This window comes from Arvicola amphibius, chromosome 4 (genome assembly GCF_903992535.2).
Source record: "Arvicola amphibius chromosome 4, mArvAmp1.2, whole genome shotgun sequence".
Lineage (NCBI taxonomy): Eukaryota > Metazoa > Chordata > Mammalia > Rodentia > Cricetidae > Arvicola > Arvicola amphibius.
Window position 1 is genome coordinate 146,528,228 of NC_052050.1, and position 22,093 is coordinate 146,550,320.

A 22,093-nucleotide genomic window follows, 5' to 3' on the forward strand; every position below is an offset into this window, starting at 1 on the left:
TCCATAAGATCTTAGCTGTGTGGCATTTCCCTAATTAGTGATTGATGGGGGAGGGCCCAGCCCATTGTGGGTGGTGCCATCCCTGGGCTGATGGTTCTGGGTGCTATAAGAAAGCAGGTTGAGTAACCCATGGGAAACAAGTCAGTAAGCAGCATCCCTCCATGACCTCTGCATCAGCTCCTGCCTCCAGCTCCCTTCTCCAACTGAGTTGTTATCCTACTTCCTTGATAACGAACATGATGTAGAGGTGTAAGCCAAATAAACCCTTTCTTCCCCAACTTGCTTTGGTCATGGTGTTTCATTACAGCAATAGTGACCCTAACTGAGACACACCCCTCTCCTCTAGGCTCCACAAACCCTATTCTTCTTTCCCTTCCAGGCTCACCCAACTCTGGGGCATTTTTATCCATGGTGGACGTTACTTTCAACCATATGACAATGAGACTCAGGAATTCCCCTTTCCTTTCTCCTGGTAGGATGTAAACTTTATTAAGGTAAAATGGTGATTTTATTTCTATGTTATCAATTAAATTTTGAGGCAGGGTATTCCTGTGTGACTCGCTCTGACCTGAAGCTTGCCACCCTGCCTCAGCCTTCCAGGAGAGATGGGAAGATAGGTGTATGACTTTCTTGACTATGTAAGAAATAAATAAAGGCCCATTCTGATTTCTTAGAGGACCAGAAAGTACAGTAGAGATCTGCTTCATAAAAGGGAGTCTCCAGGCCAGGCGAAGGAAACATTTAGTGTACCATGGCCATACTGGGTCTTGTAGGTAGCAAAAGTAATACATTGAAACTTTTAATGAAGATAGCATCACCCTAATTATGCTGAGTGATTCCAAAATAAACCTCAAAACAAAAGGTTAGCTCCTTTCTTATGGGAATTAAGTACTCAGAGTGTCCCATTAACTTCTGCTCCCTGCTTTTGGATAGCTGTTGCTGTCAATCCCCACACAAGTACCTACACAGTTATCACCGGTCGCTATTTACTGTTTAAACTGCAGTTTCCTGGGGGAGAATTGTTCACAATTTGAGACGCATGGTTTCAGACTGAGCCGTGCCAGTGTTCTGTCAGAAAAACCTTGGCTCTAGAACCAGAAGTCCTCCAAAGTATTTTCCCTGACTTTCCCAGCCTAGCTCAACAAGTAGCCCTTCCCCTGACAGGGCCGCCCCAAAGGCAGGGAGCCTTAGGCTGCCAGGGTTTGGCGAGCAGTTTTAAACTTCTGAACTAATTGAAACTCCCTTGAGCTTGGCAGGGCTCTGTTGCTTCGGTTGTTGGTGGAGATTTAGAGCCTCTGTGCTCTTTTTTTTTTTTTTTTTTTGGTCTCTTCTGGCCTCAGCTTCTGGAAGGAAGAGTCAGTTTGTAGGACGCGTTGTTGTCTGGGATGTCGAGAGAGGGAAGCCCATAGCCAGCTCTCCAGCTTTGAAAGGCGTTCCCTACATCCGGAGCCAGATATTTGGCAACTCAACTGTTAACTTTCTGTGGTTTTTCCTCCCTGGGATCAACGTGACGTCACCAGTGTAATTTGAGTCCGGAGCTTTGTTCACACTTTAAATAGCAGTCCAGGGACGATTTTACACAGACTCCCTGGAAGCGCTCAAGCTGAGCTTGGGGGAAGACCCACATCGATGAAAGCAAAGCAAAGCCACCAAGCCACCAGCATGTCCTCGTCTCTCCGAGTAAGCCCGTCCATCCACGGCTACCACTTTGACACGGCCTCTCGCAAGAAAGCTGTGGGCAACATCTTTGAAAACATAGACCAGCAGTCCCTGCAGAGGCTCTTCAGGAACTCTGGAGACAAGAAGGCAGAGGAGCGGGCCAAGATCATTCTTGCCATAGATCAAGACCTGGAGGAGAAAACACGAGCTCTCATGGCCCTGAAGAAGAGGACCAAAGACAAGCTTCTCCAGTTTCTCAGACTGCGGAAATATTCCATCAAGGTGCACTGAGCATAGCAGGATGGGTGAGGAGCTTATCCGCCAATGGACCTTTAAAGACAGACCCAGCCAGCGAGCCTGCCTGCCCTGGCAAGAGCAGCGTCCCGCGCGCGCTTACGCTTGAGCGCTTCTTCCATCAGGACCCTGAGGATGGAAGGGGACAGAACGCACCAGCTACAAAGACTCCAACTCCTTGCAGCCCTGAGCTGTCAGACTGAGGACAAAGTGCCTTTAGCAGGTGTTGAGAACTCTCCCGGCCAGAAAGAACTGGCTTTGCTCTGGTAGGAGAGGATGGAAGCACGGAACAGAACGTGACAGACAGACCAGGACTGGCAGAGTGCACCCAGGGTCACCGGCAAGGCCCTAAGACTGAACTAAAACCGAACTTGGTTTTTGGTGGTGTTGTTTGGTTTGTTATTTTGTTTTCTTTTCCTTTCCTTTTTTTTTTTTTTTAAATGTGTCAAAGCAGATAGGGAGAGGGAGGAAGGAGGAGAAATAACAAACCTGAATGGTTTACTGAGTTTTTTAAACTCTGAATGTTTAAAATGTGGCTAAACCTCAATGCTGTTTATTAGCCAAGATTTTTAGAGATCAGTAATTGACTGCTTACATTTGTTACAATGCCTAAGAACGTGTATCGCCTGGTGTTAAAGTCAGGGGACTGGGTGCTTTGCCCAGCCCAGGAAAACCCACACCACTGTCTACATGTTTCTAGATGATTTGTATACATTTCAAACAGGTTTGCACAAAGTTGAAATAATGGGGCTGTCCATAAATCTGAAGTACTGTGAACAATTTTTTAAAAATGTTTTTTACTCTCTGACTGATGCTAACATCTAATCTAACTAAATGTCCTAAAGATACTGCAGCCATCATTAGAAAGTGAGCATGGGAGACTTCAGAATATGCTGTGTGCCCTTTATAATTTATTACACATTGTAAGTGATACGCAGCCCTAATAAATTATTATAAACGTAGCTTCTCTTGGTCTGTGATGATTGGTCCCACAGGAAAAAAAAGTTTGGATCATTCTGAACTTTAATAGGGGGCTGAGTCTAAAGCTGTAGGGGCTTTCAGAGCAGTCTTGTGCAGACTGCCAAACTTTCCCCAAACAAATTATTGTACTAAGTGTCTACAGAATTTCCTTGCCCCAGTTTTAAATGTTGTGACAGGGATAAAGTTATCCACAGAGTAACTTTCCAACATTGCTTTTATATATCCATTATATATTTCCATGTTTGTGGAATCTCTCCTCTGTCATCACAGCTGATATCCATGGGTACCCACTTATTTCTTCCTGATCAGTTTGATTTGAAGTTAGAGTGAATAAGGATAAAGTTTCTGTGGGTTAGTATAACCTTTCCATCTCTTTCATTATTTCTGCATTATTTATAATAAAGCATTTCTAAGGAGGCATACACAAATGCCCATTGTGCTTTCTTAACAGAAAAGCAAAAACAATCCCCAGAAATTGTTTCAGCGAAAACCTACCAAAAATTTGACTACAGTATTTCTAAACACATGACTTATCTGAAATCTTCAGGAGGGTTTAAAGCCAGAATTTTAAATACAAAAATTATAAAAGGAAAGTAAGGTGGTAAAATTCTATATTCAGTGATTAGTTATGAAGCTATTGAAGGTCATTACAAATCAACCCCATAGGACCCTTATCTAGGGTTGTAGACAGTGTTTGATCATTTGGCCAGCATGTGCAAAACCCTGGGTTTCATTCCCAGGAAATAAGGAAAAGGTGAAGGGAAAGTTATTCTAGCAGTGTGTGTGTGTGTATGTGTGTGTTTGTGTGTGTGTATGCGTGTGCAATGCCCTTGACCATTTTTTTCTGGGAATATTATTATTCATCATCATCATCAGATTTTCAAAGACAACCATGACATCAAAAGAATTTAAGACCCACAGAGGCAGGGCTTCACAGGGAGCAGTCAGCTGGCCAGAGTATGATTATGAAAGTGGAGGTTGTGGACAAGCCCTCAGCTCCATCCCCCTGTCTCTCATCCTGATACACACCGAGCTAGCTAACTGCTGTCTGCGTGTGCTCGGAGTAAGTTTCCCGTTCTGTATGGAAACCCTCACGGAGGACTTTTAAGCTGCACTTTATTCAGAGACAGAGCTGGGCATGACTTCCTGGGCTTGAAATCCTACCACTCAGGAGGATCATGAGTTTGAGGCCAGTCAGAGTCACTTTGTGAAATCATGTCTTCGAAACCCATTAGCCCACCCATTCCTCCATGCATCCCAATGAAGGAGGTACATCTCAGATGCTGAGCTTAGAGCCTGGGTTTAACCCACCCCAGGCACTCAGAACTCTGTCTTCTGCTGCTGTTGTTTTCAGAGAGTGTGGTGAGAGCTTGTCCTCTTTACACAGGAGCGTTAAGTTGTATTAACTTTTTTTTTTTGGCAACATCTTGCGGTTATTTTCTGATTTCAACACCAATGCATGAGAAAGAAAAGCAGAAACTCCTCCAGCAGGTTGTTCCAAGCACTCGTCTCTCCTTTAGGGAGAACACAGAGTGGGAACTGTGTGATCATGCAGGAAGGGTTTTAGGTACATCAAGCACATTGTATAATGTCAGATGAAAGTAGGCATTATCAGAAAAGGAAGACTGTGGGGCCAGAGAGGTGGCACAGTAGCTCAGAGCACATGCTGTTCTCGCAGAGGACTGGTTTTGGTTCCAAGTACATACATGTGACTCAAGATTACTGGTAACTCCTGATCTGATACCTCTCCCCTCAGTGGGCATCTACACTAATGTGTACAAATCCACAGGCACACATACACACACACACACATATATACATCATCCAAATTAAATCTTAAAAAAATATAAAGGAGGATTAGTTTGGTCCTGAGTTCTATTTCTGACGTGGGGAGAGTCAAATCAATTGTAAGATCTTATAATAAAAGAAATAAAGCATAAAGGGCTCCGTAGCTCATTAAAAATGTTAACTCATTTGGATCATAGTAATAACTAACTTTTACCAAGACATAGGACTGGTGGCCAGATAATTCTCTAACTATATTTGGGATATAAGTGGTCAGAGCATGCATGTCTGCATTTATGTCTCCCTGTGCACACAAGGCTGTAAGCTTCAAGAGTTGAGGAAACTTGCTAATGACATATAACTCCAGGAAGGATGGCCTCCATGCCCGGACAACGACTTTGACCATGTCCCCAGGACAGACAAAGCTCCCTCCTCCTCTGTAGTTAGCAATTCACTTTGTTTTCAGCTGTATCTGTCTGTCTGTCCACCACGGGGACATGTTGAAGTTAACCATTTTGGTGGTGTCATACAGCTAAGGTAGTATTGTGTTCCCAGCTTTGAGCCAAGGCCACTCTTCGTGTCTCCTCCAAGCAACTAGGGGCGTGGGTCTGGTTTTCTCTTTAGGCATGTCAGAAAGAACAGGCTCACCGATTTATTGACTCAGCTTCCTACCTGCTCACAGTAAAAGGACGCCAGGTAGCAGATGGGATTTACGGAGAAAGGTCTAAGTTATGTGTCTCGCTACACATTCTTTTACAGTCATGGGTAATGATCTGAATGTAACTGACATTTCCCTGAGAAGCTGGATTTGCTAACTTTAAAGAGAGGCCCACTGTCTGGGGCTTCTATGTCCTTGCAGACACATCAGGCACCTTCATGCAAGCACACAAATTTCCAGCATGAGCTCGGTTTTAGATGACCTTTCATGTATGGGGAGTTCAGCAGTGGGGGCTGAATTTGTAGCTTATCCGCTCTTACAGGCCGCACCTAGAGGTGTGAACCAAGACCAGAAAAGACACTGCTTCCTGTTAGAGGGTTGACAAGGGCTTTGAAACAAACAGGAATGAGTCATTGGAACAGCAGAAACTCTAATTGTGGCTGTAAATGCATGGGTATGTGTGTCTGAATGTGTGTTTGCATATGTGTGTAAGTACATGTCTTCTGTGTGTGTCTAAGCATGTCTGTTCATGTGTGCATGTATTGGTAGTCTGTATTTGTGTGCGGACCTGCACATAACTGCATGTCTGTGAGTGTATGTGTGGAATGTTATGTGTGCATCTATGTGCATCTGTGTGTCTGTGAGTATATGCATGTGATGATGTGTCTGAATGTATATCATATGTGTGGTGACTGTGTGTCTTATGGATGTATAAGTGATGTATCTGTCAGTGTGACTGAATGAACAGAGTTGTGTCTGGTGTGTGCGTATGTGTGTTTGCCTGTGTGTGTGCATGAGAGAGAGAGAGAGAGAGGGTGCGGGAGAAGAGAGAAAAATACACAGAGAGACAGGTAGACAGAAAGGAACAAACTATGTTTGTCTGTGTGGATCTATAAAGTGTGTACTTGTGAGCATGTATGTGCCTATGTGGATATGTGTCTGTATCTGAGTGCACATATATGTGTGACTACATTTGTATACATGTGTGGCTGTGTATCTGTGATATCTGTATGTTTTCGTCTGTGAGCCAGTATGGCTGTGTATGTCTCTTTGACTGCATATGTTCATGCATGGGTAGGATGTCTATGTGTGCATGTGTCTACACTGCTGTGTGATCCTCTCTGGGTTTATGTGTGTGGGCATGTGCAGCTTTGTGTGTATGTGGCTATGGGACTAAGTTTTTATGTGTATGTATGTCTGTATGTATCTGTTCAGTTCATGTGCATGCATCTATGTAAGCACATGTGTACATATACATGAGCACATAAGTGTCTACGTATGTGCCCATGTGAGAATGTATGTTCATATATGTATGTCTCTGTATGTATCTACATTCACTTGTATACACATTTGGCTATATGGATGAGTGAATATTTTTGTGTTTTTTTTCCCAAAGACTGTGTGAGAAGGCATCTTTATGTGTGTGTATCACCTGTGTTCATGTGTATGCCTGTGTATCTGGAAGAGTGCATATATAGGTATGCTTGTGTGAATGGGTCTATGTCTATGTTTGTATCTGGTGAGCGCATATGTGTCTGGTGAGTGCATGTGTGTGCATGTGTCTACATGACTGTAAAAGAATGTGTATTCATGTGTGCATCATATGTGTTTCTGTGTATGTATATGTGTGTATCTGCATGGTGCATATAGGTACATATGTGTATGTATGTGCCTATGTGGCTGTGCTGTGTGAGCTTGTATGTTCCTGTATGTTTTTGTATCATGTGTGTGTGTCTGGGTAAATGAACGTGTATGCAGTTTGTGAGAATGTAGGTACACGTGTATATTCTATAGCTATGTGAGAGTGTCTGTCTGTCCGTATCTGTGTGAATGCAGGGTAGATTAGCACATAGTCCTAACCTGGCAGATGCTTCAAGATTTGATGGAGGAGCAGCAGACAAGAAGGAAAATCTTTTGCAGGCCCACGGACATATTGTCCACAAAGACAGGAAAGAGTGGTTCATGCTTGAGTCTCCATTGATTGCGACTGGGGGCCTAAGCAATAAAGAGTGACAATTAGAAGAGACTAGACCTTTAAGGACAAGTTCGGATCGATCTGTCCTGAAAGCAATGGGAAGCACTGGGGACATTACGTATGCTAGTAACACTTTCTAGCTGGTGGCGCACATCTGGCCTTGAAAAAATAATGTATTAGAGAGCAGCAGAACTCACGGTCAGCTCGCAAAGATTCCTCTAGAACCCTGTGGCCTCTTCCCTGTTGGGCAGAGGGAAAAGGCACATGACTTAGTGACAGCAAGCCACTACATGGCAGCTATTGATGACCCGGAAGACCCTGAAAAGGTCTGTGAGGTGAGAGATGGGGGGAAATGGCCTTCTAACAGACTTCCCAGCCTAAACCTTCAGATTCATGGCTGTCTACATGATGTGCTGAGTCCAACTCTTTTGCTAGTAAAAATAGTTACCTGGCTGTTCCCACACGGGCAAGCCTTCTGAAGTTTCTGGGCACTTGGTGTGTCTCCCACAATCCTATTAAAATACCCTGCCCCAGTGTGAACACACATGTTTGGTAGATACAGCTTAGAAACCTACAAGCAAAATTACCTTACAGAATTTTGGCAGTAAACATCGTGTCCCCTAAGGTTTAGAGGAGCAAAAGCAGGTTTCTCCTGTAGCAACGTGTCCTCTACACGTTACACCAAATACCGCAGACACCTGCTGGGCCCAGAGGACCCTCCTTGCCCCAGCCCCACACTCTAGACCTTGTTTCCTCTCTTGAGGACAGTCTCAGTGTGCAAATACCCACCATATTGAGGTGGGACTTCCAGGGAGGAAGGATTCCTAATTCTTCGGGCAAATTCCTTTCTTGCCTTTGTCTGTGACTAGAAGGCATCTGCCCTATTTTCGTCCTCATAGTCTTCCCCATGGGCAATGATGAACTGGACCTGTCTAGCCTCCCAAGAAAGAAAGAAAAGAATTTCTCTCTCTCTCGAATACAACAAAAACCCAGTGAAAAGTTTTGATTGTTAGAAACAGTCACCAGAGGCACAAGGCCAGTGAAATGGCCTTGTGCGGGTCCCCTGTGCTTACAGACCCTGTCTGTTCTGGGTGGTTGGTGCTCCCGCCCAGACTCTCTGTTAATGTTTTGCCCCCTTTGACTTCTACTCAAGGGCAGAGTCACTGAGGCCATCTCTACTGTGGGCAGAGTCACTGAGGCCATCTCTACTGTGGGCAGAGTCACTGAGGCCATCTCTATTGTGGGCAGAGCTGTAACCATCTGTGGGCTTTCCTAATTCCAAACCCTCTGGTCATACAGCCCACGACTAGGTATTCGCAAAGCTCCGTGACCCACGGTAGAAAATGTGAGCGTGTCAGAACCCTTCCTTGGGTTACACTGCGTCTTCTGGTCCTTTATTATTTATTATTTATTATAAGACCAAGAGCGAGGGTCCACCCCACGGCGCTGCAGCTCTTCTTAGCTTAGTGATCCTGTCCTTCATTGAAAATGTACGGCTGGGAAGATAGTTAATGGTAGTACCGCCTTGACTGTAATGATTGTAGTAGTGTAGGCGACCCCTTCACTTTGCTGACGTATTTTCTTTGGATTTAGTCCAACATTTGGCATACACGTATGTTGATCAGGAGGTGTGGTTCTCGTCACTTCCTTTCTCATCCTCCCGAAGTGTGTCTGTCCTTAGAGACTATTTACGCCACGCTCTTACCCCTTGAAAGGTTTGGGAGAACTCCGTGGTTCTGGGGAGCCCTCCCTTCTGACACTAGGGAAATCCCAGGCCCAGGCGCTTCTTGACAGGCCTATTCTTAGCAGAACCCCATGGGAAGCCCTTTCGAATCCAGGTTGGATTTAATGAACCAGAGTTTTGGACCCTGCTGCCTCCGCACTGCGATTGCTCCTTGGGTGGTGTTTCGGCTCAGTCAGCTTGAGAACCACTGACCTAGATGAAAGTCACATGCTGTGCTTACCGTAAAGACACGGCTCATTTCTATCCATCCAATCATCCCCAGCTGCATCGCAGGCTTTGATACAGTTTGCAAACCATTAACCCAAGGTGTGATTTGTCCCTTATCATGAAATGTCTCATTCTCACCATATCTAATCCAAACAATACCATTACTTTGACTTTCTGTTCTAGGAATCAACCTGATTGTGCCATTCCCTACTGTTGACATTATTAGTGAAACTCCACAGAGTATATCATCTTAGCAATCGCTGTGCTTTTCTTTTCTGTTATTTTTGTTTGTTTGTTTGAGACAGGGTTTTCCTGTGTAGCCCTGGCTGTCCTGGAAGTCACTCTGTAGACCAGGCTGGCCTCGAACCCAGAGATCTGCCTGGCTCTGCCTCCTAAATGCTGGGATTAAAGACTTGTGCCACCATTGCCCAGCCTCACTGTGTTTTCCGAAAGAAGGGACCGTCTTTGCCCCTCTTCACATACTCCCCACTTGTCTGCTATTCTAGAAGTTTCCTCCTTAGTCCAGACAACTTAGTCTTTTCAGAAGAATGATTAATGATCATCACTAGCAGTCATTTATGTGGGGTAGAGCACCAGCAGCAGTTACGGGAGCACTCTCCTCCTGGAGGTCCTCATCCACGGACACCCTACAGGGAGCACAGCAGACAGCCTGGAGGAACAGGGAACACCTGAAATCATCATCAGCAAAACAACCAGCCATGACAGTATGCCAAAGAACAAATCTGCTTTCTGATTCCCCTCACCTTGACCCTGTCTGGTGACAGCCCAAAAACTTCCTGTCCATACCGTATGACGGACAGCAGAAAGACAGACCAAGCTGGGGGGGGGGGGAGTATGAAGATTTGGGTTCTAGTCTTGTTGCAGCCTTTTATTGGGTGCATGGAATTTTGAGGAAGTTAGGTATGTTTTATTAAACCCACTTAATTATCAAAAACATTAGTAGTGACAATAACATATTTTAGTTTGTTAGGACCACCACTGTTACGGTTTGAATCTGGAAGGTTCCTGACTTAATGTATTGAATAAGCATTCTCAAAGAGCGTCAGTGTTTTGAAAGTCTGTGGAACTTTCAGGAGGAAGAACATACCTGATATGTTATAGAAGTCATGTACTAGCCATGGGCATGTGGACGTTCCAGCAGACCCTGGCTCAGATATGCTCTCCGCTTCTCAGTCTACCACAGTGCGAATGGCCATCACCATAGGTTGTTTTATATCTGACACAGCAGCTGCACCCGAATCTACTGGTGTTCAGCCAGTGACTGCGCAACCGCACATACTGGCTTGTGTCTCTGGTCAAGGCAGGACTTTTACATCCCACCAGATGAGGCTCCTGCTGCTGCCACCGAGTGCAGTTTTTAACTAAATCTCTAGCGTTCTATTAGGAGTCAGAGGCTGGGGTGAAAACCCGCTAGCTCAGAGAGGCTGAGGCACAACTAGCTGCCCTTTCCTCTTCCCTGACATCTCTGAAAAACAGCATCCAAACCAAAAGAGACTACCACACTCAAAGTCCCTCCTTGCTATTTCTTCGAGTCTATCAGTTTCCTGGACTCCCTCTGCCTCTGTGATTACTTTCTGCCAACTGATTGTTGGCTCTACCTCCTGACTCAAGGTTGATTTTATTTAACGCAAATGCCAACTTGGGGTTCACAGTGTTATCACGTAGCCCATAACAGCCATATTGGCCCTCGGCCGTGAACCTCGCCACACATTCCCTGCCTTGATGACTGCGTAGTCAGTGTAAAACCATGAGTCAAAGTAAATCCTCCCCTGTTAAGTGGCCCTGTCAGGGACTGGGCCATAGTGACACCAAGCATAACTAATACAGCCATTGACTGATTAGCTTCAACAGGGGAGTTTTACTTCTTCTCAGCTCTGGGGGCTGTGCATGAGGTCAGGGCTTCTGTCGCCTGCGGCTGCTTCCCATGTGGACAGCAGGCTCGCAAGCCTTTCACACACCCATCCTCCTGTGTGTGTCTAATGTCTGCAGCTTAAGTGCCCTTCTCATAAAGATCAGTCAGTCATACTGGACTAGAGCTCAGTCCAATCATTGAAAGACGGAGTCTAGCAACACAGTCATATTTGGAGATCTATGGATTGTCCCCGCCGTTCTACTCATAACACTTTGTGCTTGTCTCTCTTGATTGCTGTAAGTCTGACATAGCAACCCATGTGGCAGTTAAGTCCCTGGTTAGGTGCCCGGAAGGGTGTGTGAGCGCTGCTCTTGGTTAAACATTACAAACGCCTCGAGCACAGAGCTTTACGAGGTATAAGACGCTTCACAAGTGTTTGCTCAGTTTTTTAACATGAACAGCTATCACTTTAACACAGGTATTTGTTTGCAGTCTCAACACTACTCTCTGAAAGTACTTTGGCATCTCCCGATCACCGCAGCCTTTCAAAAGAGGGCTCTGTTCTCTGCGCCCCATCAGCCAGAGCCACGGCTCATGCTGAAAGAGCTGTGTGAATGACAGCATTTTTGCCAAGGCACTTTGCCACCACTAAGCACTTTGCCTTCTTTCGTGAGAGCATGGTAGCTTTGAATTCCTTCAGGGGAAGCAAACATATTCTCTGATCCTTTGGGAACCAGCTTTGCTGACACTCCGGTCTGTTGTTTTTGATAAAGCCTCTGTGTGTCTTGGTACAGATCTAAGACGGCTGAACACTGTGTCCTGGCCTCTTCCAGTATGAGCCCTATCACAACCAGAGATTGCCACAGCCTGGGCGTTTCGTTCGGGCGAGCATGACAGAGGGAGGGTAGTTCCTCAACAAGGAAAAGGCTGTGCTGACCACAAAAGTAACTTTATATATCTTACCTTAGAGGGAAAGAATTTCAGAATCAACGGAATGGTTTGGGCAGCTGCATAATCTGCTCTTGAGAAGTGTGGGAACTGGGGAAGGAATTCTTGCTTGTGTTTTGCCAACCAAACTTTATTGGGTGTAAGATTTCAATTACCAACTACAAAGATCATATTGTGTTACCCTCAATATCCGTTTAATAAGATGAATTGGTTAAACTGTATCAGTTAAGTAAGTGCAGGACATTACATAGGCAAAATGACAGTTGGACTATCTGATTTTTGTCTTGAATTTTTTTTCAGTCACAGTGAATAACCAAGAGTGAATGTCTTTTTTCTTCCACATTTGAAGACCAAGCCTAACATGTAAATCTGTTTCATCCCTGAGAGATATCAATGGGTCTACATGCAACTGAATGGATTTCAAGCCTACATCTCTTTGACTCTTTACAGCTGTTTCTTGTTACTTTAAACAGACGTAAAAGGACTGAGTTGTAATTTTGAATTTTGAAAGCTTGCTGTTGCTCTCAGAGGTGTCTGTGAAAACACGGGACTAACGAGACACGATGGTTGCTCGGGCCAGGCTGGGGTGGATCGGCTGCATTACTGCTCAGACCTCTGCAGGTAAGCTAAGAAGGCGCAGAAACTCAACATCCTGGGGGCGGCAGCTGAGAGACTCAGGAAGACAGTCATTCTAAGAAAATGTGCCATCTGTGCTATAAAGAGTGACTCCTGACTTACTAATTGATGGGAGAAGTTGAACCCCTAAATAACAGGACAAAACACAAGGGAAGGCTAAAGGAGATGGAGCGCCCTGAGGACGTTCACCCCACCTTGGCAAGCTTTGACGGACTTCCCACAGCAGAGCTCACCTCCTGACCTCGGAGACACATGTGTACCACGTGTGACAGATTACTCCACCACTCAGTGACTTGAGGTGAACACTTCTGTGCTTAGCACGTAGCTCTGTGTGGGGCCGTGTTCATCCTTTGACCTGAGCCCATGTCACTGTTCTGCCTGGTTCTCGGGTGCCTCTGTGGTCAGCTGGTAGCTGGATGACATGTGGCGACCTCACTCAGATGACTGGTGACTGGCAGGCCCTTGGCCGCGGTGTCCTGATTTCCTGGGCCCCAGATTAGCATTGAGTGCTCAGCCATAGCTCTGCTGTCTATGCATTTCTCAACTCCTTCCTGTTTGTCTGCCTCATCGCTGTCTCCTCTGCTTACCACCCACCATCTCCATGAGCTCATCCGAGTAACTGCACTTCAGCGCTGAGAATCAACCCCCATGGCTGACGAATGCAGCTCTTCAAACTCTGCCACTCTCTCTGAAATGCTGCCTCGCTTGCCTCTGTCCCTAGCTCGTTCTTCCATACTTTGCGAATGTGCTCAGGCCATGTTCAGAGAGCATCCGTCGCTGTTTCTCTGTGACCCCCTTGGTGGGACAGGAAGAGCCAAAGCCTTCACGCCCAGTCTCACGTCTGCGACAGTGCCAAAGCAGTCAGCAAAGATCAGCAGAATCCTGCCCTACCATAAAGTCTCGGTGCCATCCTCCAGAGGAGAAGGGCAGGTAACGTCACCGGACCTCTGAACCCGATCATTGAATAACCTCCCTCTGAAAAGGTTTTAACATTAACTGCCTATTCTGTTCTCGGGGACAGTGGACTCGCTGTGATGCCGGCCTGGGGGAGACAGACTGACTCAGGGCAAAGAATTAATGGAAGCATATGGCTCCTGCGAGCAGGAAACGCTTTGATAGGCCTTTCCTCTTTTTGTTACCCGGAGAGCCTTGACAATAGACTCCACCTTGAGCAGCTGCTCAGGCCCCCGTGATGACTACAGCACATTTTCCGCATCAGACTTGCAGTCTGCACCAAGGAGTGCTCAGGAAGGCGCGGTCACAATGTTGGGGTCTGCCCTTGAGCTCCCACACTGGGCGGTGGGTGGAGGCTGCGCCCTGAAGACATCCAAGGATCCTTTTGGCACGCGGTTCAGGAAGTCCATCTGCTGCTGCTGTTCCTCTGACCTTTAGTTAGAACGCTCCCTAAACTGGAAAGAAACTACCAGAAATAAACTAAAGCCAAACCGGCTTGGGCTCTATCTTCAAACCAAGTCAAATCTGTAAGTAACTAGGTAAAGAAAGTATCATGATTTTTTACTTTATCTTTTGTTTTTAGTGCCTGGGTATACAGTATCAGGACTCTGTGGGATGATTCATAATTTCATTTAATCTTTTTATCATTCCTGGCAGGCAAGTATTATCATCTCCACTTTGCAGACAAGCAGACTGAGGCCCTACCAGCTTTCCCGATGCTTATCTGACTGCATTAGAAAGAAAAATTCAAGTCAAGGACTCCATCTCAATCCTACACAAAATTTCATTATTATCTTCAATGAATCCCAAACTCTGGTATTTAACAGTTTTTATTCCCCGTTTCTGTATTTGTTGTCAAGAGACTCTTAGAAACATTAGGAATAAAGAGGCTTTGCTCCAATGATCCACCCCATTCTATGTAACGTTGTATACGTTACTTAACTTGGAGGCATCCAGCACCTTCTGTGACCTAAGGAACAAGGATTAAATGGAACTTCCGCCATCCTTGTTTCTGTATTACAAACCCAGTCATAAATGTTGTATGGACTTTGTGGCCATTAGGAGAGTCACCAACAAACTGGAACAGGAGTGACCCAGGAACTAAGTGTCACCAAGGGCAGAGAAAGTAGAATCCTTGCCCCCTCTAGTTAGGCATTATCATGGAACACAGCATGGCCGGTGTTTAGAAGCCTTGCTGTAGAATGGCCGTATGACTTAGCAAGCCTACTCCTGGTTCTGCACCCCGAGGGCTGAGAGCAGAAGCTGAACATTTACCGGTGCACACACGCTCTTATAATCCTTATGCCCATTAAGCCAAAGCTGGGGGCGGTACACACATCAGTGGATAAACGGGTAACAAAGAGTTACACTCAGAAAGGAGATGTGATTCAGCCTTAGAATTCTGACGGACACCAGCCCCGGGTGAGTCCTGAAGACATCACGCCGAGGGAAATAAGTCAAGCACAAAAGGGCAAGTCCTGCCAGCTCTCAGAAGCCCGAGTGAAGTCTACAGGGGTGAGGGGGTGGGAGGACAACTCAGCTTGGGATGGGCAGAGGGGAATGTAGAGTTTGATGTCTCTGGAGTCCTATTGTGGAAGGAGAAGAGTTTGGGAGTTAGTGGTGGTTGATATGAATACGAATGTGTGTTGTGTCTCTTAGCGCCACACCTAAATCACCTCGAATGGCAAACAGAACCACATTCTAAAGAAGAAGCAAAGATGTTTGTGGTCACATACAGTTGTGACCCCAGCACTCAGGAGGCCGAGTCAGTCTGCTCTCTAGTCAAATCAGCCCAGACTCCACGGTGAGTTCAAGGTCAGCCTGGAATACATAGTAGAATCATACCTTTAAAAAAATCTCAATAAAAAACCCAAATAAATAACCAAATAAATATAAAAAATAAGTAAATAAACTACATTTCGAATAAAACTGAAGTTAACAATTAAGGTAGGATTTTAGTACCCATGTTTAAGTATATCCTCCTTTCTTGAAGTGTTAGGGTCATCTAATTTCGTAATCACTTTTTAAGGATTTTTAAGATCTTGTAGCCTCTATAGGCAGGAACTTTAAGCAAGCCAGTCACTGTACTCTGCAGCAGGGTGAATGGGATGTGTGGTCATGATTATGACACAAGATTAAGGCAGATGTCGGTAAATAAGACAATTCTGTAACTGGAGAAGCACAGCAGACCCGAGGAAATTAGATCAAGACAATGTTGCAGGATCCCAGGCAGTGGTGTTAGCATGGCTGGCCAGGGGAATCCACAAAGCATGTGTGGTGCAATGATGTGAGCAGTGGCCCTGGGGAATTCCAGGCTGGAGAAAAGAACGGTTTGACGCTCGCGCCTGTGTTTGTGTGTGTGTGTGTGTGTGTGTGTGTGTGTGCGCGCGCACGCACGCACGTGTGTATTGATGTGTGTTTAAAGGCAGGCTCTCTAGTAGGTCAGGAGCTCATTTCGTAGCTACGTAGACCAGGCTGGCCTTGAACTCATAAAGATCCGCCTGCCTCTGCCTCACGTATGCTGGGACTAAAGGAGTATGTCATTATGCCTGGCTGAATTTGTGGTGTTTTGGGGTTTTATTGAAATTTTTTTTTGAATTTGTGTTTTTAAAAGGCCATTCTGGCTTTCTACCAGAGGTAGCAACAGCGTACAGTGTGAGTCTTCCTGGTAGCTATGGGACTGAGTAGATTGGAGACCATAGAAATGGAGGTGAACACAGTAGTTAGATTTTCGAGATCGACAGTTTGGAGAAGTGCAGGCAAGTCCGTTATTTTCACCAGCGCTACCCCGCCATCCTCGGGTCTCTCAGTATCCACTAATGTTCCGCTCCTCTTGTAGCCCACAGTGTGCAGCTCTTGCTTCTCAATGTGCCTTTCACCCTACAGCTAGCTCTTGCTTTCTAAGGCATCACTCTGCAAGACTTGATAGGGTAGCCCAGTGTTGGGGTCCTTGCCCATGACTTTGATCTGAGGGGGTAACCCAGTCAGTGGTGGGGTCCTTGCCCATGACTTTGATCTGAGGGGGTAACCCAGTCAGTGGTGGGGTCCTTGCCCATGACTTTGATCTGAGGGGGTAACCCAGTGGTGGGACCTAGCTCATGACTTTGATCTGAGGGGGTAACCCAGTCAGTGGTGGGGTCCTTGCCCATGACTTTGATCTGAGGGGGTAACCCAGTCAGTGGTGGGGTCCTTGCCCATGACTTTGATCTGAGGGGGTAACCCAGTCAGTGGTGGGGTCCTTGCCCATGACTTTGATCTGAGGGGGTAACCCAGTCAGTGGTGGGGTCCTTGCCCATGACTTTGATCTGAGGGGTAGCCCAGTGGTGGGACCTAGCTCATGACTTTGATCTGAGGGGTGGCACAATGTTTCAGAGATCTTCCTGACTTGGGGCTAGAGTTATGGTTGAGCATCATGACAGCAGGGATGGGGTAGAGGGCAAATAGAGGAGACTCCTGACCTAATGAGTACAGGAAGTCAAGAGAGGAAGGGGCTGGGGGGTCGTAGTTAAGATTTAAAGACATGTCTCCAGTGATCTATTTCCTCTAATTAAGTGCTCCCTCCTTAAGTTTCCACGACCTTTGAAAGAGTGACACCAGCTAGGGACAAGGTCATAGCTGGGCCCGTTATGGGGTGAAGGGGTATGTCATGTTCAGACCGTAATAGTTTCCCTGCAGAATCAAGTTCAACTTCCCCAGCCTGGCATCTAAGAGTCTTTGCGGGTGGAATCAGAATTTGGTTGGAATGCCGATGGGGCAAGACTTTACACTGGAAGATCTCTAGCGTTCAGCTGTAGCTGCTGAGCGAGCGAATAACTGATGAAGAACCAGGGAAGTCATTGCTCTCACTTCTAACAATTGCACAGCTGAACACAGGCAGTGCCATTGTTTCTTAAGGACAAGATTCTGGAAATGCCAAGATGATTGTCCTGCTTTAAGTTTTGATAGTAGGATTGGGGGGGGGAGGGGAGGATGAGGGTAGACACCTCTACAAACCATCGTAATGCAAGGCAGTAAGCGCCACACATGGAAGTACTGCAATAATGGCACTAACCAGAGAAAGTATTCATGGCCTAGAAGCTGTACATGTCCCAGCTTGATTGAAGAAAGCCTTTCTCATCCTTGGCTGTCTTTTCAGTCTGTTTGTCCCTTGTCCCAGCTGGCAGAAGTCTGGCTTCTGGAATACTGGGTGTGACTGCAGACCTTCCAGTAGGCTACAGTCCCATCCTGTGATGGGGGCTCAGTGCTGCTCAACCTTTACAATGCAGATTCTGAGCCTGAAGGATTCTGGGGAGGATTGTGGCGATCTCTGACATTCTGCTTTTCTAACAAACTTCCCGGTGACGCTCTTGATGGGCCTGCCAAGCAGAGAGTAGTGGTAATTCTGCGACTCTCTGGAAACAACCCTCTGCGTTTGCTAAGAGTGAGACTCTGTGCATTCCTCTTGAGTGAGCTAGCATCCATGGCGTTGGGATCCCTGGCTGGCCTGCAGCTCTCTAGCCTGCTTCCACTTCCTGGGAGCTAGGACAGCAGGTGTGTTCCAAGTCCCAGGCTTCATCAGGCGCTCTGCCTCTGCCCTCCCTGGTGGGTGCTTTTTCCCAAGTCTCTTCCCAGGGAAACAAAGACTCCTTGAAGGAGAACCAGGGCTGACTCACCGAGATCCTCAGATGGTAGGCATCTGTTTGTCATAGGGCTGGGCTTTAATAAATATTTGCTCAGTTGGATTCGAATTAAAATACAATTGCATGTGGAAGAGATGTGTACATGCGCGTGCTTGCGTCTGTGTAAGTACGTGTATCTGTATGTAACGGCCTGTTCAATGAGTCAGCACAGGCAGTGTAAGTCACCTGTGAGTTATAACACAATATAGACTGCAGTGATCAAGGCAAGGAAATAACCTGCAATATGTATTTGATGAAGACTTTTCCTTTTTTTGCTTGCTGATACTAGGCCTTCGGACCCTAAACCATGTCTTGTGCGTAGTGAATAATCAATAACTATCTTTCAAAGCTAGCAGAAGAAGATACTGGACCTCTATTCTCTGAATAATCGCAAATTTAGTCCCTGGAAAAGGAAGAGGCTAAATTGTGGTAAGAGCCATGTTTTTGCTAGGATAAGGAAAAAGCCAAACAAATGGTGTTTTGGGTCATTTTCTGCCTAAAGAGAAAGCCAGAGAACCCAGAATTCCGTCCCATCTATTAAATTCACATTACACGTTTCTTTAATGAAGAACATTTTCATCAGTAGCAACAAAATGAGATCTAAGACAGTTTCTCTTGTGAGTTCTCTTTTCTTTTTCTGAGCACACCGAATTGTTTTAGATCAACAAGGTTTTTGTTTTGTGATTGTTAAATAGTCACCCACTTCACTGCTAACACGAAAGTCCTTTCCATGTCTCTTTTCAATTTTGCTGATGAAAAAGATTTTTCAGCTCTATTCGGTACCAAAATAGCCCTGCTTTTGCTGACCATTGTCATCTTCATGGGGCAGGCCGTGATAATGAATTCACAGGACGTTTACCGTTTGGCTATACTAAAATAGAATTCCTCTATACAGACACCTCTCCCACCGAGGAAAAAGATCTAGACTTTTTCATTTTCTTCACACTGTTGACATTAATGTGCTATATTCATACAACTAATAGTCCAGACATATTGCTTCATGAGATGTTTTTGTTTGCAGATTTTAAAATAATTTAAAACGTCCCATTGCCTGCTAAGCATCCTAGCTGGGACTTAGCTGAAATCAATGCTAACAGATGGTTTCAATGCCCATGTTTTCCTGTAAGGGATTAAATGGCAAGTTGGTTATTTTTAGGTGGTAACTTGGTGGCAGTTAGGGAGTGGGAATATGGCTACGTCCCGTAGTGACTGTACAGTTGTGCGTCATTTAATTTACACAGTTAGGAGTTGGGAATGTTGCTGTATTTACTCTGTAGCTGTGTGTCATTGTATTTGGACGGTAATCCTTGCAGACGTATGTTGTTCTATTTTACAGACCAGGGAAGGGCGGGGGGGGGGGGGGGTGCTGAGGCTTTGCTTGAGGTCCTACAGAGTTAACACTGAAGGTAAAACCCGATTCCTCCCTGATTCCACAGCCCATGTACTTTACTCTATAGCAAGTTGAAACGGTTGTATTGAAATTGTACGCAAGTATACCACACAAGCGTGTCTGTATTTCTGATTACAGAGTTCTGCTGTGTTTGTTTCTTCAACAAACATTTCCTGTATTTGATGTTCTCATAGCTAAAAATAGACCAAACATCATGAAATCAGGAGGAAAGAGACAAATGCAGTTTGAAATTACCAGTGTCCCATTATTTCCAAAGTAAAAAAAAAAAAAATTCTAATTTCGTGTGATTTATACTAAACATCTTCTCTAACAAAGAGAAGTAGCGCATTTTCACCAGCTGTGCTAAGCCAGTGTTGATTTAGTTCCCGATACTTTGACTGTCCTGCCCATTCCAGAGTGTCCTCTTGGTTCACCAGAAACCTCTACCCCTGAGAGCAGAGCAGCTGCACAGAGCTGGCACCGAGTGAGCGGGGCTCTGAGTCTCTCGCCTGGCCCTGTCACTCTTGGCCCAGTAGGCCAGCCATCTGACCTCTCAACGTCTCTCCCCTTACTGGAATAATGAAACAGATACTGTCCTTTTTAGAGTCAATGAGCCCAGACATAACTCCTTGCTTCATGGCTCCTCCTGTTGTCCCAGCCCTTTCATTCTGATGTAAATTCCAAGATGTCAGGACAGAAAACAACAAACAAAACTTGGTGCTTGAGGCCAAGGGCCATCTGTCTTTATGACTTGCATTCCTTATGAATACATTTCTGGTTTAGATTTTAGTTTTGCGCCAAGAGAACGATTTAGTGTCTTGGACACACCTGTCTCCATCAGCTGCAGACCACATCAAGCCGGAATGCCCAGACTTTCCCTGAGAAAGGCCCTCAGGTGAAGACATTCCTCACCATGCAGGGCTCAGCTTGAGCTCAGCGGCTCTTCAGGGCTGTAGGAGCTAACAGGAAATGAGTGATTCCAGAACAAGTGCCTGCTGCCTCTGCTCCAGCAGGAGAGGGCTTGCCCCACCAGCGTTCCCTGAAAGAGCTACTCAGTTATTCCACAGGCCCTGGACATTGTGAAATCAGGTTTATCCTTTGTCTTTGGCAATCTCCACCTGCGGAGTGGGCGGATAAGCTGCCTCCCTGTGAAATTCACTGAGCTTAGATGCGATGAGTCAGAGGCAATTAAAACCCTGTCTCTGTCTCTGCCTCTGTCTCTGTCTCTGTCTCTCTGTGCATATCCTCCTGTCTGCCAGGTTCTGGGGCGGGCTGCAAATATTAGCTGACAGAATAGGGGTGAGCCCTGTGTTTGTACATATGGGAACAAAAGCTAGTCAGCAGTACAAATAAATACATCGTTGCAGAATACGATCACAGAATTGAAGACGCCAGAGCTGCCTCATTTCAGCCGGCACTCATGAAGGAAAATCTGCCAGGTGAGGGAGTTGAGAGAAGGCTCAGAAAGGGCTGTGAAGAGAGAAAGTTCTGGAGGACGGGAGCTCGGGGAAGCTGGCGCCCAGACTTCAGCGCCCACATTTGTAATTACAGCAAGGCAAACGGATGCTTTAAACTCATTGTAGCTGCTGTGTGGAAAGCAGACAGGACAAGGGACAAAACTGGAAGTGGAGAGAATAAGGGGCCTTGGGTGACACTAAGCATCAAGGTGGGGGCATGGAAGAAGTGAGCTTTTGTGGATGGAGAGGTTAGAAGTGCAAAATGGGAAACAAACAAGTCCTAGAGATCAGCTGTGTCTTGAGGATGCTGCGGAGAGTCATCAGGGTGCACACCCCAGCAGGGCGCACACCCAGGCAGAGCGGCCTGGGACAGGCAGCCTACAGACCTAGAGATTGTGTGTGTCCCTCAGGACTCCATTTTCTATCTGGTAGAGCTCTCCTGTTTCTTCCCCATTCCACTGGCTTTCATAGTCACTGCAGGCGACCCCACCCCGAAACAGGAGACTTTCTAGGGTACCATGGGAACCTATCCTAGGCAGCCCGCATAGGTCAAGCAGTAGGCCATTGGAGGAGGTAGCCTGGCCTGGCTGACTAACAGGGATTCTTGGTGGCTCCTGAAAAAGATTGGGGCGGTATTCTTCCTGAGGGACGCTGTGCCCTTTGAATGCGATTAGTTAGGCAGGGATGTTTCTATTCTTTAAAGGTCTCCCAGTGACCAAATTTGGCCTATGAGAACCGAACTGAAGCATTTCGTATGAGTCATGTCTGTTTGCCTTGCCTGCCTGTCATTAGCTGTTACGGAAACGTTGCAGCCCAGTCCAAGGGTTCAGAATCCCCGAAGTTACCCTCAAACCGATCTACAGTTGGTGCAGCA

The 22,093-nt window shown here is 46.1% G+C and overlaps 1 protein-coding gene across 1 annotated transcript; it reads left to right on the plus strand.

The window, feature by feature from the left end:
• Positions 1–1,573: 1,573 nt before the first annotated feature.
• Tcim (transcriptional and immune response regulator) lies at positions 1,574–2,915 on the plus strand. Its single transcript, XM_038327876.1, has one exon. The coding sequence runs from the start codon at positions 1,630–1,632 to the stop codon at positions 1,948–1,950; it is 321 nt and encodes a 106-aa protein (XP_038183804.1). The 5' UTR covers positions 1,574–1,629; the 3' UTR covers positions 1,951–2,915.
• Positions 2,916–22,093: the final 19,178 nt, after the last annotated feature.